A 19882-nucleotide genomic window follows, 5' to 3' on the forward strand; every position below is an offset into this window, starting at 1 on the left:
CTCCCCATTTGTGAACCCACCACTCCCACTCATTCCATTCCTGATGCAATGTGATCAATCTGTCTGGTAGTCACCCTCTGATGCATCTGTCTCATTGTCAGCCTCACCCAAAGCAATTCATCCATCGGGTGACCCAGTCACCCTCACTCGCTTACACATCAGTACTTTCTCCCCTTGTAAGAGAAGAGAGCAGAAGGCCAGAGAGAGGACGAGGACTGGAAGGGGGCCTCCACAAATAGTGTCCCTCACAGAGGTGGAGGAAGCGGCCTTGGAGCTTAATCGGACAGTCAAGTGCCTGGCCGTTGCAGATGCCGAGACTGGCACCCCACAAACGTCTGGTGACAGAACTTTAACATCCATCACACACACAAATTGATGTTATTAATGATTGACCTGTTGCACACCTCAGTATGTTCATCACAACATTACTTCTGCGATGATTCTTAATGTTGCTGTATGTTCTCTTCCAAGCCCTTCAAGGAGCGAAGAAGTAGTCAAGGGCGATTCCTCAGAGGAGCTCCCTGCCTCTGAGATTGCACCGTCACATCTTAATGAGTCATCCACCAGCACAGATACTCACACCTCGGTGGGTCCTATTAGTGAGTTAGTTGCGTTGTCACCTTGTGAGTCACCACACACAAGTGAACACGAGCAGACACTGGTGACAGGGGCAGCTGTGGAGAGTCTGCGTATGTGGGCACACTCCTCTCCAAGCTCTGCTCAGCTGGATGCAGATGCTGAACCCTGGGGGCCATCCTTGAAAAGGAGAATTTTGAGCGACAGCAGCACCTTTGCAAGGTACTGGAAAACGTACTACATATACTCTTCACAATAGCGGAGAGGATGGAGGAGTGCACCTCCAGCATTAGTGGAATTGGGAACCAGGTAAGTGTGGGAATGTCTGTGATGGAGAGAAAGGCAGCCTCCAATAGGCATCAAGCACAGCTTACAAATGAGTCCATTCAGGCCTTGGCAACAGCCGAGCGGACTCAGGGTGAACTACGTTCTGCCACCTTAAATAGGCAGACAGATACATTAGCATTGGCCTTACATCACACATGTTCAAGTTGTTGTCCAGAGGACTGGTAGGTGTGATGTGGCCCTGGCCAAGGAGAGGGATGATGGCGAAAGGGGACATAGAAGTGGGGACTCCACTCAAAGCCCACCTGCGTCTCATCCGTTGCCCCCCTCTCAACCAGTACCTGCAATGCTGCCTCCTCTCTAGATGGCTGGGTCTGCTCCTGCACGGGTGCAGGTGCAGCAATCTTTGGAAGGGTCCTCACGGGCTCCAAAACCCAGAGGGCATAGGCCGAAAGCATCTAAGCAGTCAGGGCATGAACCTGAGCAACCTGCCGCTACCTCTGCTGCAGCCACAGGGGATGTACTATGTAGAAGTGCTAGGAAGAGAAAGGCTAAGGTTTTGTAATCACAAAAGGGTATGCATAAGGAAGGGTGTGTGACAGTGTCATGTTTTTCATTTATATTTGTTTTTTGTTAAATGCACATTAAATGTTATAATTCTCTCCACCACTGCCACATCTTGCCCATTCTTGAGTTCCTTTGGTGAAAGCGCCCTTTCATGTGCTTCATCATGAATGGCGAGCCTTGATGCCATCCATTGGGTGCGTTTACAGTGGGTGTATGTGTGATTGTAGGAATATTTTGTGTGGGGTGGGGGTGCTAGTGTTGCTGGTGCTTGTTCCAGGTGGTCTGAGAACTTGACTATCTTCACTTTGCAGATCTCCATATGAGAATCTATCAAATACAAGTGACTTCCTGGCATCACGAGCAGCCAGATGAGCCGCTGCTCTGCTGATGGGTTGCCCATCATCCTCCTCCTCCTCAATGTTGATGGCAGATGCGGATGCTTCATGAGTGCATGGGACCTCATCCACTGGAAATCCTCTCTGTTGAGCAATGTTGTGCAGGACGCAACAGACAACTATTATTCTACACACTCTCGCTGGTGCGTACTGAAGGGCTCCCCCAGATTGATCCAGGCACCGGAAGCGCATCTTGAGCAGTCCTATGGCATATTCAATGATAGACCTGGCGGTGATGTGGCTGTTGTTGTACCGGTGCTGTGCCTCATTGGTAGGGTATCTCACAGGTGTCATGAGCCACGTTTGCAGGGGGTAATCCCATGTCTCCAAAGAGCTAGCCTTTAAGTCTGTTTTGTGCGTGGAAGAGAGCTGGGGTGTTGGATTCGTGCAGAATGGAGGAATCATGGCAGCTGCCAGAGAATTTGGCACACAGCTGCAGAAACCTTTTCCAGTGGTCGCAAACCAGCTACGCATTGAATATAAGATTATACAGTCATCTGTGGAATCTGTATCAAACATGTAGTTTGGGTAATTCACCTTTTGTATTAATCAAACATATATCTGATGATTGTTAACCAATGTATTGCTGTAATCACACCTGTACCGTGACTCATTGTGCCACATGTATTGGTGATATGTACCTTTTGTTATCCTTATATGAACACATTTCTCTCTAGTGTTAATTAAGCAAGTATATAGTAGTGAACCACAATTTAGAATCTGTCAGGCTTTGCAAAAACCCTTGAAAATCTCTTAATAAAACTAATAAAAATATGAAATTGCCAGCACTACATATAAGTTGTAGCCATAGCTACATTAACAGGTCACTCAGTCATACCCACGAGATAAGAACCTAACTGTCCATATGAGACAATGAAGTCTCAGAGTTACCAGCGTGGGACCCAGATAGGAGTATAAGATAATAGACCTAGAAGTTGCTAAAGGTGGCCTTGTGAGAAACACAACAGGATAAGATGAGGGACCAGTCCCGTGGGAATGGTGGCAACTGGTGATTGGTCAATCAGAGGGGTGTGGCATGGGGGGGGGGGGGGGGGCGGTTACTCATTCACCCCCTGTCCACCAAAGAAAGAGATCTTTTGTCTGAAAGATACTCGACGCCCAATTGGCCACCACCCCTTTTGGCTAGATCGCCATAGGGTCAAACGCCTGTGTGAATGATAGCCCCTGTAACCATCCTCAAAAGTGGCATAGAAGAGAGACCGCTTGCAAGAGTCTGGTTGAAGAGAACAGGAACGGGAGTAAGGGTTGACCCTGGAGCAAAACCAGGCATCTCTGAGGAGAGGATCTGGATCCGACAAGGTCAGAGGCCAACACCAGGTGCCTTGTCCCTAGCCAGGGGGTAGGACGAAAAGAGGAAACCCCAGGTGGGGTAAGGCTGAGAGCCTACAGCAGTATCAATGGAAGAGACCCCAGGCGGGGTGACTGTCAAGACACCTTTGCGAAGTGGGCATGCCCTGTATCCAGGACGGGTAATATAGCTCTTATTCTGTTCAACTAACCACTACTTAAGCGCACGTAGTGCTGAACCTTGTGTGAAACTTAATAAAACTCCACTGTACCATATTGGTGTTATGACGATCATTGGCAAAGGGGTAGAGATACCCTACATGATGGCGTGATATCTCTTTCGGGTGATGAACAGTCCTGGCTCATATGGAGGTGCTCGGATTGCTATGGGTGTGCAATCAATTGCGCCCTGTACCTGCGGGAAGCCAGCCAGAGAGTGGAAACCCACTGCCCTTTCAGTCTAGCTCATGTCGTCAATGGGGAAGTTGACGCAGTCGGATGCCCTGCAAAACAATTCATTCATGACCTGTCATATACACTTATGTGCAGACGACTGAGACACCCCGGCGATGTCACCAGTGGCGCCCTGGAAGGATCCAGAGGCGAAGAAATTGAGGGCAGTGGTGACTTTAACTGGCACGGACAATGCGTTGCCTCCGGACCCAGCCTGAAGCAGCTCTGCATGAAGGTGTGTGCAGATGTCTGCGACAACCTGGCGACTCACTCTGAGCCTTCGTTGGCACTGCTCCTCGGAGAGGTCCAGGAAACTCAGTCTCTGACTGTAGACCCTCTCATGCGAGTAGTGCCTCCTGTGACGTCGGCCCCTCTGCTCTTCTGCAGGTCCTTGTGGCGCACCTATGTCTTGTGGAGCTGCAAGTCCCAGAATTACACGCCTGCCATGGATGGTGATGTCCCTCCTCCTCAGATGTACTGAATACAATCATTGCGCCCCCCCTTCCTGATATTGTCAGTTTGAGGGGGTCCAGAATGTAGGTAAATATGTATGAACACAAGAATTCTGAGTGTGAACAAAGAAACCTGAGTCTAAACACAAAGAACTCCAAGCCAAAGGTTTGTCTGAGATAACTGCTTGCCCTGCTGCAAAAACTCACTTTATCCCCATGTGTCAATCACTGGTTTAAAAGATCCAAATGGCTGCCGGCTGCAACTCTCCTCAATTTCCATGGCGTGTTTCAGAGGAAACACGTTGAGGCAGAGTTAAAATCCTTTCCCTGCCTGAATACAGAAAAAATTAAACACTTTAACAATTTTAAGTCTCTTAATTAATGCTTTAAATATCGGCCCGCCAGCTTTAATTGCCGGCGCGACTTCCGGCTTCCGGAAGCACATGGACACCCAGGTGCATCTGGATTGAACGCGGAAGTTGGCGGGTTGGAGCCGGGATTCGTTCCCGCTCCTGAAATCCGTGATTTTGATTGCCTGCCCACCCCCCCCCCACCACCTGATCTTGGCGGCTAAAATCATGCCCATAATGTCTGAAAATTTTGAAATATTTAGGAATATTTGACATCTTTAAAAATATCCTTAACCTCTCTCCCACTCCAGAACTGCACCTCTTCCATACAGGATAACACATAGGCTAGTATATTTTACAAGGCAGTAATGGTTTCAGAGGTGATAAGCCACAAGCACATTTCAGTTCAAGCCATGTGATTTGACCACAGGATCCTGCCATCTGTTACTATGTCTGTTATGTAAAGGAATAATGCCGGAGTGCATTTTCAAGGGCAAAGCTTAACTTCTTTTGAACTCCTTTATAGGTTATGGACTTGAAACACACTTCAGCTTGTGTTCTATTTAATACATTCAAATACAGTTTGCTGGGGTGATTTTACTTCATTTTTGTGATTTTTTTTTTAATCAGTGCTGGGTGTCATGGCACTAACAAATGGCAGCTTCCCATAATCCTGTTATGTGATTTGAGTTTAAATGCTGTTCTATCACATGATCTGAACTGTGATGATACTGAACAACGTGGTTTGAGCTAGAGGTCAGGTTTAATTTTGCTGCTTGATACTGGAAAGAGCATACTCTGCAACAAAGAAGAATCTATTATTTTTGGCGTTTGCAAAAATGTGAAGCACAGCTGGCTACGCAAATCAAGTCTATATTAACTGGTTAGTATGGTGCTAAGTAAATCAACCTGATGACATCTCCTTTAAACAGAAAAGTGAATCCTACAGAATCGAATGCCATTCTCTGTTACAGATGTAGCACAAACAAACACTCACCAATGAATAATGCACAGAAAAGAACACACAAATTTCACCTGCTTTTTAAAATTCCTCTAAAGTACTATGTTCATCCTGTCTGGAGAATGGAATTTCTGTGAGTTGGACCTGTCAGTTCTACTTCAGATAAGTCCTCCGCTGCCTCTTAAATCTTCACAGGTTTTTCACAGAACAATATGTGCTATATGTGAAAACCACATATTGAATATTAATACTCTTTCTGGGAAAACTACACCTTTGAAATTACTTGTATCTTCTTTGGGAGACTTAAATTTTAAAACAGCATTGCAGGGCCACAGTGGCTCACTTGGTTAATTTGATGCTACTTGTAGCCCTGAGCCTTAAAGCCCAGTAAGGTCTCAGTTCAATTTGTATTGAATTGAGCGGCTCTTAATCAATGAAGCAGAAGGGGCATTGCAAATGGTCGCAGTGTTACCAGGTTACGGGGGTGATTTAGCCAGGAATTTCACTCCTGACTGATTCCTTCTGGAAAGTGTGCATGTGTGAATTTCAGGTGAGGAACTGATCGGGCTCAGCTGTATTGCCATCCAATTGTTCAGGTTCCTGAATGAAGAATGGGGCAAATATTGCATGGCAGCCTGTGCCAGTGAAACTATACTCCAGCATGAAACAGCGTCTGGGGGTTGGGTGGAGGCGCGGAAAGCATTACAGGATGATTCACTGCACAAATAAAGCACGAAGACAGGAGGAAAAATTAACAGTCTGAGCATGAGGTAAACAATCAATCCATGTCAGTACAATGATACACAATCCTGCTTAAACTGAACACCCAATAAATAAAACTTTCATAAACTGCACATCCACACGATTTTGCTTCATTGAGACAGTTTAGCTTCATTGTTTCATTCAAACATTAAAGAACTTCTTAGACAATTTAATCAGAGTTCTACTTCCCTTCATTAAATGTTAGCACACTTAACATTCAGCATCTTTTCTGTTAATGAATAAGGTTATAGACACTCACTTTCTGCAATTAACAGCGAATTCAGAAAGACTGAAATTTTCTAATCCGTTTGCAGTGAGATTATCACCCTACAGCTCTACGGTCACACACCACCAGTTAATTTCTACTCCAGTTGCTTATAAATACACAGGCCCTAAAAAACGCATCTTACCTGTGTGTCCTCCTTTAATTAAAAGCTGCAATCCAACCTTCGACTTTCATTGAACTGGAAGAACACAAGCTCAGAGAGGACAGAATTCCCAACAGTCCTACATTGAAACACTAATATTTTAATGAGTTAACAAGATTATTACCCAGAATACTACAGCCTGACAAGCAGCTCAACTGACAAACTAGACTCTGGTGAACTAACTACACAAACAAGTAAAAACTCATTATCTCCTAACCTTGCAGTGCTGATTATCGAGAGTCTCAAATTTACACTTAATCCCTTCAGCACACAGGTTTATCCCTCAACCAACATCACTAAAACAGATGATCTGGTAATTTATCTCTTTTGTTTGTGGTACTTTGCTATGCACAAATTGGCTGCTGCATTTCCTTGCATTACAACAGTGATTACATTTGAAAAGCACTTTGGGACATTGAGGTTGTACGTTATAGAAATGCAAGTTTTTTTCTATTTTTTTTAAAGAGATAACATCGCCATCCTATGGAGGAACGAAGAATAGTAGACACTAGTATTAGTTACCCTTGCTTCTTAACTATTGATTTCAATACTGGAGTATATACTAGTTGATCTTCCATGATGTTGCACATTGGACGTCAAGATCAAATGTAGTCTTCAGATGAAATGAGATTAAAAGGCAGGAATAAATGTACCACACCGCACAGATGCAAGATTTTTTAATAAGATATAGTTAGACAAATAATATTAAAAATATGTATGTGTAGTTCTCATTTTAAAGCCATACATTCTGTCCTTATCTTTATATAGTACTTTAATTTTATATTATTAATCTATATTATGTTAAAAATCATGCATCTGCATACACTGTCAACTTTTCCTTCCTAAATTCCTATGTGCCAAACAGGCTGAGGAGCTGGAAGATGCAAAACTAAGCCATTACAAAGTCACCACTAGCAGGAGAATGCAAGTACAACATGACAAGTTTATATAGGCAGTTTCCGTTATAAACGAAGGCATGGACATTTTTAATGGAAAAAGTTGTTATAAAACTATGATAAGAACATCACATCAGAAAGTAATTTTTTTTAGGCAGGAAGTGCATGCAGACTTAAAATATATCTTAAAGCTTAATAAAGTATTACTGGAAGATATTTAAAATTCTGGTCAATAATAGATGTAGGATAATGTATCAGTCCAACAATGAGCATCAAAAGTACAATAGCTTCAAATCTTTACTATAAACTTTCAATCTTATTGTTAAATTTGCAATTCTCTCTCCAATCTCAATGGACTATTCTACCATTACAATGAGTTACATTTCAGCGATATTCCTAACATCCACTGGAAGATAATCCACATGACAATAAGTGTGCAGCATAAATGAGAAAGTAAGATTAAAGTACAGATTCAGGATGCTTGATGAAGTTCAGAAATTAATAAGAGATATATCCTGACAGTTGGAAGGAGTCGTTTTCCAAGTCCACCTTGTAGTAATTTTAATGAAGTTTTTAATGGGGATTTTGAGGCAGTGCGAGGGTTAAACAATCCTATCACTGATTACTTTACTCATTCAGTTTAAATTTTAAAGTCACACTTCACATATTTGGATTGTGGAAATTACAGTAATTTGTGTCCCTATCTAAAGAAATGCTATGATGCTCAGCTCTCATAGCAATGATTGTTATGTGTTTAAGTTTTAATATATTAACTATCAGATAGCTAATGTATTTATGCTATTTGGGATAATTATATATTCAAAGAAATTCAACAATCAAACTACCTGCGGTCAAATTCTGACAAACAGAAAGTAGTGAGTTAGCTGAGCTATGAGCTGCAGTCTTTTCAAAATTAAGCACCTAACAAAATAATCTTGTCATATTTCATTGTGAAAAGATCATACCTGCAATTTAAAAAAAAATCTCAATTCTTATTAATGCACCATATGATGTCCCATTATGGAGAGAACTGCATCCTCAGTGTTTGGGCTTAGAACTTGCTCCATACAATTACTGATGCAGAAGAGAGAAAAAGTGCCTGTCTGCATGCACAAGAGAGAAAACATTTAAAAGAATGAGAGAGACACACCCACATAGATGAAGTCGAGGAACATGCCCACATAGAGACAAAGAGAAGCAGAGAGGAAAAAAAAGAGAAATAGAGCCAGTCTTGACTGAGCTTCTGGATTCAATATGCCACTGAGCACCTAAAATGTTTTTCAACACCAATAATATTGCAATTGTTAATTTTTTTAAGACAACAGCAGTGACAGGCTGTATTCCAACCATCCATAAAATCTGAATCATCTCAATTTCAGGTCGGGGCCTGCAATCACTTGTATTATTGCTAAACACAAGAGTACAATATGATTCATAGTTACATCCACATTGTTGAATCAACTACTTGTGTGTTCTGAATTTTCATGAGCTGAGGTGGGATGGTATCAGAAGTTCTATTAGTTATAACCTGCTTACTGGAACCAATTAGATTACAAAAATTCCACAGTAACCTTCAGTTTAATGATTAGACTTTCATTACACGGTTGAACACGTCTGACCCTTATTAGAACTAAAGACCCGAGGCTGACACGCCAGTGTTATACTGAAGCATGAGATATTAAACCAAGGTCCCCTGCATGTTGTGTAATTCAGCTGCACATTAAAGGCTTTAAACTAGCAAGATGGGGGAAAGGATCTGGTATCAATAACAGAAGCTTAAAGATAAAAGAAACAGGAGATGAGTGTAAAGATCAGACCAGGGTAAGGAATAAAGTTAACATAAATGGTCAAGGAACAAATAGAGTTATAAAACAGAAGCATAAAAGGACATTTAAAAATACAGTAAAAGGAACTATTAAAAGATGAATTAAACTGCCTATACAGCAATGTACACAGTGTCCAAAATAAAAAACGGGGGATCTGGAGGCAATAATCCGTAATGAGGAACCAGAGGTAGTAGGAATAACAAACATGGCTACTTAAAGAACAGGATTGGCAACTAAATATTGTAGGCTATAACATAATCAGAAAGGATAGGGAAGTAAGAAGGGGGGAGGGGGGAGTAGCTGTATTAATTAGCGATAACATAATGCGAGCAGAAAAAAGGGACATAACTAACAGAAGGATAAAAACAGAATCCATATGGATTGAAATAATAGATAAGATGGGATCGATCACGTAAATTGGGGTATACTACAGACTACCGAAAAGTGGAAAGAAGTTGGAGGAAGAAATATGTAACCAAATATGTGAAATAAGTAAAGGACATAGAATAATAATTATGGGAGATTTTAACTACCCCCAAATAACCTGGCAAGAGGTAGATAAGGGGATACAGGGAATGGCGTTTTTACAATGTGTGCAGGATTCCTTTCTTACCCAGTATGTAAAAAGCCCAACAAGAGAGGAATCACTGCTGGATCTAGTAATGGGAAATGAACCAGAACAGATAAGAGAAGTAAGCGTAGGGGAACATCTAGGCAATAGCGATTGCAACATAATCAGGTTTAAGATAAAGATTGATAAGTACGTAAGTAAGACAAAGACCAAAGCAATATATTGGAAAAAAGCTATTATTAGGGGATGAGAATGGAATTAGGGAAAATAAACTGGAAAAATTTACTGATAAACAAAGAAAAAGAACAGCAGTGGGAAACATTTAAAACGGTGATCAAGAGAATCCAGGAGAAATATATCCCACTAAAAAGCAAGAACAAACTGGCCAGTAATGATACACCGGGGATGAATAAAGAAATAAGGGCAAAACTGAAGGTTTGCTACAAACACAAAGAACGAGAGAAAAATCAGGATAGGGATAGGGCCACTAAGGGATACACATGATAAATTCATAATGACACCGAAATGGCAGAAATATTAAATAATTACTTTGCCTCAGTATTTACCAGGGAGGTTAACATCGTGGGCATGACATTAGAAGAAGAGATCAAAAAATATACAAAAACATTTAAGATAGAAAGAGGGGACATAATTGATAAACTAATCAAACTTGATAGGCTAAAACTCCTGGTCCGGATGGATTGCATCCACCCATGTTAAAAGAAGTTAGGGAAGAGATAGCAGAGGCATATATACACATACATACATACATTAAAAAATCCATTAGGATTGGTGGACAGCTAATGTTATTCCTATATTTAAAAAAGGGGGCTAGAACCAGTCCAGGGAACTATAAACCAATCAGTTTAACATTGGTGGTAGGAAAGAAATTGGAATCCTTACTCAAAGATTTAATAGAAAAACATCTAGAAACCAAAAATATAATAAAGAATAGTCAGCATGGGTTTCAAAAAGGAAGGTCATGCTTGACCAACCTTATTGAATTCTTTGAAGAACTAACAGAAAGGGTCGATAAGGGGAATGCAGTAAATGTAATATATTTGGATTTTCAAAAGACCTTCAATAAGGTACCGCACAGTAGGCTCATGACTAAGGTCAGGGCATGATGAGTCAGGGGACAAATAGCAGAACGGATAGCAAGCTGGCTACAAAATAGAAAACGAAGAGTCGGGGTTAAAGGTAGTTACACAGACTGGCAAAAGGTGGGAAGTGGTGTTCCACAAGGTCAACAAAAGGACTGTTGTTCACCATTTGCATAAACGATTGGACTCAGGAATACGAAGTTAAATTTCAAAATTTGCAGTCGACACCAAATTGGGGGGTATAGTTAATACTGACGAATATAGGAAGACATTAATAAACTTGTAGAATGGGCATGTAATTGGCAAATGAATTTCAATATAGGTAAGTGTGAGGTATTACATTTTGGTAGGAAGGATAAGAGGGCCACATACTGCCTGGATAATAAGAGTCTAAATGGGGTAGAGGAGCAGAGGGATCTGAGGGCACAGATACACAAATCACTAAAAGTAGCGACGCAGGTTAATAAGGCCATTAAAAAAGCAAACCAAGCACTGGGCTTCGTTTCTAGAGGGATAGAATTGAAAAGCAGAGAAGTTATGTAAAACTTGTATAGAACCTCGGTTAGACCACACCTGAAGGACTGTGAACAGTTCTGGTCTCGATAGTATAAAAACGATATGGAGGCACTGGAGAAGGTACAAAAAAGATTTACTAGGATGATACCAGAACTGCGAGGTTATCAGGAAAGATTGAGCAGGCTGAGGCACTTTTCTCTAGAAAAGAGAAAACTGAGGGGTGACCTGATAGAGGTCTTTAAGATTATGAAAGGGTTTGTTAGGGTAGACGTAGAGAAGATGTTTCCACTTGCTGGGGATACCAGAACTAGGGGCCATAAATATAAGATAGTCACTAATAAATCCAATAGGGAATTCAAGAGAAACGTCTTTACCCAGACAGTGGTTAGAATGTGGAACTCGCTACCACAGGAACAGTTGAGGCAACTAGCATAGATGTATTTAAGGGGAAGCTAGATAAACACGTAAGGGAGAAAGGAATAGAAGGATATGCTGATAGGGTTAGATGAAGTAGGGAGGGAGGAGGCTCGTGTGGAGCACAAACACCAGCATGGACCTGTTGGGCCAAATGGCCTGTTTCTGTGCTGTACATTCTATGTAAATCTATGTAAGACCCCATGACACTACTTGAATAAGAGCAGAAAGCTCTCCTGGTATGGTGGGCAATAATCCTCCCTCAGCCAACGCCAGCAAAAACAGATAAACTGGTCATTAATTTCACTGCTATTTGTAGGATCTTGTTGATCACAAAGTAGCTGCAGTGTCTGCCTACATAACAGTCACTGCATTTCAAAGCAAATAATTGTGCAGAATGCTTTGAGACGTTTCTGCGGCATGGTAAGGAGCTGTATAAATACAAGTTTTTTTTTATCCAACAGAATTCTCTGAAGATCCAGAAATCAGCACTATCCTACTGCTTTCAAACTCACAGAATTTCCCTTTCTAAGACTTTAATTTGTCAATTTTTTCCTCCAGTCTCTGAAGGTGTTAACTCATATTGTTGCAGAAGTGCTTGCCACCCTCCAATACATCACCCAACTATCGATTCTTCATGTATGAGCCTAGACATTCAGGACGGCCCGCCCATACATGGGCAGGTGTATGTTAATACAATTTCCCACCATTTGCACTTTTTAGATGCTGGACATGAGGGCTGTCTACTTCGCCCAGGCATCCAGTGTTTAATGATAGGTGGAACAGGTACCAGAATCTTTGAGCAGTTTGGACCCGTTGGAGTACTCAGGGAGCACTGCCTTGTACAGGCCAAAGAAGGGAATCACTTGGAACAAAAAACACTGTTTTGCAGGCAACATGGAGCCTGCTTGTATCCCAACACTGCGGCAGCCCCCCCGCCACCACCCCGCCCCCAAATCAAAATTCTGCTTTCTTTTTGACAGGAAGAGGCTAAGAAGCCCACCTCCAATATGATAATTACCTCAAAGCTGGAAATTCAGCAACTCATTGGAGCATCTCCATGGTAGATAAAAGCTTTGCCAAAGCCCGGAGATGTACTCCGTTTGGGGGTTGGGGGGGGAAGAGAAGAGTTAGCAGAAATGCTGGCCTGAGTATCAGCAATTTGTTGGACCATGTAAGCCATCATAGCCAACCTCAATCCTGCCCTCATCAGGCATGCAAATGTGCATATGCTATAGAATTGTGCACTGTTTTGCAATCAGAAGCAGGAACTCTGGCTTGGTAGAGAGGATCATGCAACCTCACCATCATCTTTTTTTCAGTCAATGGAAGAGTATATTAAAAAAAAGCCTACAGTATTCTGGCCAATTGGAGCACTCCAACAGCTGCCCAGACTGATCAGCTAACCCAGCACAGATATGGAACTGAAATGCACACTTTCTGCACCAAATGGTTTTGTGCCATACCAGGCTGGAGCCTTATTCACTGTTCCATTGGTAGAATTATTTTATAAAGTTTGTGAATATCCTAATTAACAGAATCCAATGAGTGTTTTGTTTGGGGAGAGGAGAATGACCTTCAGGCTTATTTTAGAAAGTGCAAAAGTAAGTCACACAGGCTGCAACACTTGGATTCCAGACAGTACTTGGCTCATTTACAAACCCCATTTAAAGCAGACTAACTGTGAAAATGACAGTTAATCCTTCAGAGAATTACTGTTGCTCTCTCAAGAAAAAAACACAATGTGAATAGTGTGTAATAGTTAGGCGTGGATTGTGCAAGTTTACATGCTGGCTTCGGGTTGAGGTTGAGCCTTGGGGCACATCTGTTTTAGCCTCAGGAGCCATCATCTATGGTGCAGCACAAAAGGGAAAGAAGCAGCTGAAACTGCTGAGATTTGGGCAACGTCCCAGTACTAGCAACACGATCTAACCTGCATCAACATTACTGTGGGTATACATATCATCAACGTTCTCCCTAGGCCATCCATTAAATGGAGAGGACAAGAAGAGAAGCAAGAGCTTGTTGAGAAAGGGAGAGTTAAGTGAGGGAAACCCTGTGAACAAAGGGGAAGGAGAAAAGAGAGAAATGTTGAGGAACAATGAGACTCCCTCATCAAGGGAGGCAGAAATGAAAGGTAAACATACACATTGACCATGTAGGGACAAGAGGTAGGGAGAGATACCTGTTGGTGGGGGAGAGCATGTTAGGTGAGGCACCGGAAAGGTACCTTGTTGATAGAGGTGGAGACTGGGATAGGAAGCCTATTGCAGGGAAAGACTCTTCTGGCAGAAGTGGCCAGGGTGGGGTTGGGGGTGAGAGAGGGAAACTGCTTTTCTAATGCTCTTGTGCCATGCTAGTGTCGCTGGCTACCAATGAACAGGTCTCACGCAGCTGGTGGCAACAGCAAAGCAAACTTGCTAAATTCGCTAAGGCTGATACCTGAAAAGACATGATGTTTTTACCAAGTCCTCATTGTCTCCAGCCTTAATTAATCCACCACAGTATTAAGCGCAATATAAAAGCAGCTGGAGAGAAAAGGAAACCTTCCTGCTGATGGGGTAGGAATGCATTTTTATCTTTCATATTTTTCCTCTCAGTAGTCCCACATCTGCTATCTCCCATCTCTAAGTCCTGGCACCCCACTCTCTTCCCCAGAAAGACAGAAAAAACTATTAAATAGGAGTGAAATACACAGTTAAAAATGAGACATTTTTTAAGTTTGGTCTGTGATCAATGTGAGATCATCTAATATATTAACAATGACCCCAGAGTGCTAATGGTAAGATATATGGTCATTAAATGTATACTGTAAATTAAATTAAGACAAAGTACACCTTTAAGATATAGTAACATTCCAAATGTGTTTAATTAGTAACACTTTATGCAAGTGCTGCCTAATACTTAAGCCATCAATTTATAGAAAGCAAACATCCCATTAAATCAATCAAGTCAGTAACTTTGCAACATCCTTCCATGAGTCCCAAGATGGACATCTAGCAATTGCTTATGTAAGGAACGCTTCTATTTTTGGCAGTTGTTGATTTCACATAACTAGTCATAAATTGCAGATGTTACAAGAATCCATTTGATCAGCCCAACCTTCAGACAAATAATTTGTTTTTTGGCATAAATGTTGTATCATTTAAAATAAACTCTGGAAAAAGTGCATATAGGAGCAAGCGACGATATTCTCCAGTCTCAGGGTTCAGACGACATACAGAGGTTCATTACCAGTTTGTGACCTCACCCTAAATCACTTTATTGTATAACTGCCTCATAACTCACATTTATCTATTACAGACCAGCTTTTCCCAGAGATAAACAGTGTCTTAACCTTTTCTTGCCTAAAACCAACTGAATTCTTATTGAGTCGTATTCTGGGTAAGGAGGGTTAGAGAGCAGAGAACATCTTTCTTATTTTTATTGAACTTGTACTTTTAAAAAAAATACATACTTTTCTCCCACTTCATCTCTTCTAAGAGTCTCCACATTCTAGGTGACCTGTTACCAAGCCCACGCCAATACCTTTCGCTACTACAGCCCTCAGGCTACCCCCTCCCCCAATAATGACACAGCCGAAATGGAGAACTGATCACGTGGGGAAATCATGAGCATGAACCCATATCCTACCAATTCTGACCTCATCTTGCTTTTTAATATTCATGATTCAGCTCCATGATGAACCATGAGTTTATCAGTGAAAGTGATGCAAAGCTTACCATCATGCTGCTGGGACCCGACATGCTGAATGGTGCAGCTCTCAAACCAAATGTCAGCTCTGAGAAAAAGAAAAAAGGATAATTTTAACCCTCCATTTTCAGAGCTACCTTAATACTGATCAAATTATCCTTGATTGTACAGATTCAAATTTTGTAATTATTTCAAAACAGAATTTTAAAAAATTATATATTTGTTTAATAAGAAATTCTTCAAAGATATATATACATATTTTGTTGTGTCATTGTACACTCTACATTCCACCAACTCTGGCCTCATGCATCCCCGCTCTCTTCACCCCACTTTTGGTGGCCGTGCCTTCAGCCTTCTAAGCCCTAAGCTCTGCGATTCACTCCCTAAACCTCTCTCTCCTCCTTTAAGACCGGGCTGGACAGACTGGATGCAGGAAGGATGTTTCCCCTTGCTGGGGGGGTCCAGAACGAGGGGTCACAGTCTCAGGATACGGGTTAGGACATTTAGGACTGAGATGAGGAGAAATATCTTCACTCAGAGGGTGGTGAACCTGTGGAATTCTCTACCACAGAAGGCTAAGTCACTGAATATATTTAAAAAGGAGCTAGATAGATTTCTAGACACAAAAGGCATCAACGGGGATGGAGAGAGAGAGCACGGGAATATAGTATTGAGTTAGAGGATCAGCCATGATCACACTGAACGGCAGAGCAGGCTCGAAGGGCCGAATGGCCTACTCCTGCTCCTATTTTCTATGGCCCTTTTTAAAACCTACCTCTCTGAACAAGCTTTTAGTCACCCTTAATAGCTCCTTCTTTGAGTCTATGTGAATTTTTGACTAATCATGCTTCTGTGAAGCGCCACGGAATATTCTTCTACGTTAAAAGCATGATATAAATGCGAATTGTTGTTGCTAGCCCGCTTTTCTTTCTGAATTCCACCTGAAAGTTTTATGTCCAGTAATTTTTAATTGTCAATCTTGATCCAGTTGCAAGGATATTCTCTTTATTGCTTTTATTTGAATTAGTTACACTTATGGTGAATATGGCACCTGTTTCTAGCCATCTGGAAGTAACACCACCACCCCCCCCACTCCCAAGAAAATCTAGGTTTAAGGAAAAAGATGAACATACCAGTATCTGAATAGATGCTACAATGCTTTTCACTGTGATATTTTAGAAGATCATATATGATATAATCATAGAATTGTCACAGCACAGAAGGAGGCCATTCGGCCCATCGAGCCTGTGACGGCTCTTTGTAAGAGCAATCCAGTTAGTCCCATTTCCACCATTAGAATATTTATTTACTACAAACCACTTCTAGAAATTGAAGGTATCTAATCAACAGTTTGTAAAATCTTTGTTTTGCAAAGTTGTTGAAGAGAATTGGGCTGAGCTCCACTATCAAACACAAACAGAACAGGATATAGGATGGACAGGATACTGAAATAACAATACCCAAACATTTAAAGCGTCAGAGGTAAAAACTGAATCTAAGAAAACTGCAAAACTGAATGAAAAATAAAAATGTTGGAAACATACAACAGTTCGACCAATATCTGAAAGAGAAGGATTAGTTAACATTTCAGGAGACCCTTTCCACAACACATGTTTACATAAAGCCTAACCTGACACAATCTATCTTTCTTTTAGACTGACCTGTTGTGGATTTCCAGCATTTTATATTTTCATTTAAAGAGGCACCACCATATCTGAGAATTGTTAAACATGCCCAGCTCTGGAAATAGCATGCTCTGAAAACTGTCTTCAATTTTCGTCAGATTGGCTGCAGGCAAAGTTTGCACTGTGCCAAATGCTGTATCTGTTAAAGGATGAACTTTTTGAATGAGCTTTTGTCATTTTGGTTTTTTTTAAAAACAATTTTGAAGCTTCCATAAGAGCATGTTAATTTCTTCATTCTAATTTTATATTATGCACCTCCAAACCAAATTTACTTTTGTCTTAATTTAAATTTTATTTGAATCTTTAATGGGCACAGTCTTAACAATACGTCTAGCAAATCTTTTTCTTCTGCTGGTCAAATATTGCAACACAAATCATGTTAACACATCACTGTGTCACAAAAACATCACTGTGTTGCATGTGTGTGATATCAAGACAAATGTGATATGCAGCTATTGTGCTGTTCTTGTCTTGGAGAGTACCTAATTGTATAATATTTCAAATAAAAAATTGGTGACATGATGTTATTACCGTATCAGATTTACAAATAAGATCGGGTAAAATGTCATACCACATGACAGTGCCCATTTAGGGAGACTGCATTCCCATTTTGATCTATATTTACTACTGGAAGATATGTGACTTCCTACTGTGTTACAGCCTACCATTTTTTGCAAGATACCTGCATCTGTGTATAGTGGACTTTGGCGTTCTTTCAATGACCCAGTGGTAAAAGATACTAAGTCATTTTAAGAGGTTTCAGGTTTGATGGTTGGTTTATACTGAGTTACTTGATCTCACCCAGAGCAGCGGTGGGGCTACAACTGGTATCATTTTCTTGAACTACTTGAAATCAGCCAGGATTTGCACTCATCTGTTATCCAGTAATCCCTGATAAAAAGTGTGTGTATGTGCCTTAGATGTGCAAGAACAGGATTGGGTTTGATTGTGATCACTCCACAGTTGAATACCTTGCCAGCTCATTGTTTAAGCTCACACATTAGGGATGACCATTTGGGCAAGGTATTGGAGGCCTGCTGGTGCCCATTAAACCATAACCAATGAATGTCAGTGCCTTTATGAGGAAGGGAGAGAATTCTAGAAAAATAAATAGCAGATCTCATTCAATTCTACTGTCTTGTGGCTAGACCCTCCCTGTGCACCTTTTATCACATTCAGTAAAATTACGTTTGAGAAGACCACATTCAGTGAAACACTCATAATAATCAAGAAACATCTTGTAATTATATAGCGCCTTTAATGTAGAAACACATCCCAAAGCGCTTCACAGAGGCTAAATCAAAAAAATGGACACTGAGCCAAAGGAGAGGTAACCTCCTAATTGGTCAGAGGTGGGTTTTAAGGATGGTCCTAAAGGAGGTAGGATGGCAGAGGAGTTAAGGGAGGGAATAAAAATAACTTGGGGCCTAGGTAGATAAAGGCATGGCCTTCAATGGCAGTGTGAAGGTTGAAAGGGATGCACAACAAGCCAGAGGAATGAAGAGTTCAGGGGAGGTTTAGGACTGGAGGAGGTTACAGAGATAGGAAAGGGCTACATTGGCTCCTGGCCCCACCAACAGCTCAAATTTAAAATTCTCATCCTCATGTTTAAATCCCTCCAACTCCTTTATATTATGTTTGCATTCCTCACAGTTATCTAGTAACTTCTGATGAGAAGTGTGGGTGTGTAGCTTAATTGTGTAAGAACAGGATTGGGTTTGGTGGTGATCCCTCCAGAGTTGAATACCTTTCTGGCAAGGTTGGGTGATGAGACCTGGTGGTACATAGGATATGTGCAGTAGAGTGTTGAATGAGCTGAAGTTTATGGAGGCCGAGAGGCTGGCCAGAAGAGCATTGGAATAGTCGCATTCAGAGGTAACAACAACATAGAAATACATAGAAGTTACAACACAGTAACAGGCCATTCAGCCCAACGAGTCCGTGTTGCCACGGTTGATGGTTTCAGAGGCCAATGGGCTGAGATAGAGGCCTAGGCAGGCAATATTACGGAAATGGAAGTAGGTGGTTTACGTAATGGAGAGGATATAGGCATCAAACGCTCAGCTCAGGGTTGAATGGTACGCTACGATTGCAAACACTCTGCTTCAACCCAATACAGTGGCTGGGAAGGGGGATGGAATCCCCCTTCCCAGCAATGCTACGGAGATGATCAGCGTACATGTGGAAGCTGACCCTATGTCTGCAGATGATGTTGCCAAGGGCAAAATGTTGACAAGGAAGAGGAATGGGCTTTGGGGACTCTGATGGTAATGGTGCACAGATTGGAAAAGAAGCCATTGCTGGAGATGCTCTGCATACAATCAGATAGATAACAGTAGAACCAAGCAAGGTTAATCCTCCACCACCCAGCTTAAGGGCACACCATACCACCTCTCACTCTCAGTCCAAACATGCATTCAACTCTTCCTTACTCCCTTCACAGCCTTCTTTTCTCACTTAGTAGCCTTTGCAAAATCCAATCAAAACCAATACAACCAAAACAGTGACAGCAGTAGTGCAGATGTCTACTGACATGCTTTAACTGGGATCAGATCACATTTCTCCCTGTCGCACATATCCTAGCGGCTAGCTATCAGCTGCATTGACAATGCCCAAAAAATGCTATTCATTTATTGCCCTC

The 19882-nt window shown here is 41.5% G+C and overlaps 1 protein-coding gene across 7 annotated transcripts in view; it reads right to left on the minus strand.

Annotated features, from left to right (window-relative positions):
* The window catches only part of smtnb (smoothelin b), a 314089-nt gene that overhangs the window by 82410 nt on the left and 211797 nt on the right, over nt 1–19882 (minus strand). For all 7 annotated transcript variants that reach the window (XM_068005958.1, XM_068005961.1, XM_068005960.1 and 4 more), the window contains one exon: nt 15586–15644. In XM_068005958.1, the coding sequence (XP_067862059.1) occupies nt 15586–15644 (59 nt within the window). The remainder of the gene's footprint in view (nt 1–15585; nt 15645–19882) is intronic.

Source organism: Heptranchias perlo, chromosome 25 (genome assembly GCF_035084215.1).
Source record: "Heptranchias perlo isolate sHepPer1 chromosome 25, sHepPer1.hap1, whole genome shotgun sequence".
NCBI lineage: Eukaryota > Metazoa > Chordata > Chondrichthyes > Hexanchiformes > Hexanchidae > Heptranchias > Heptranchias perlo.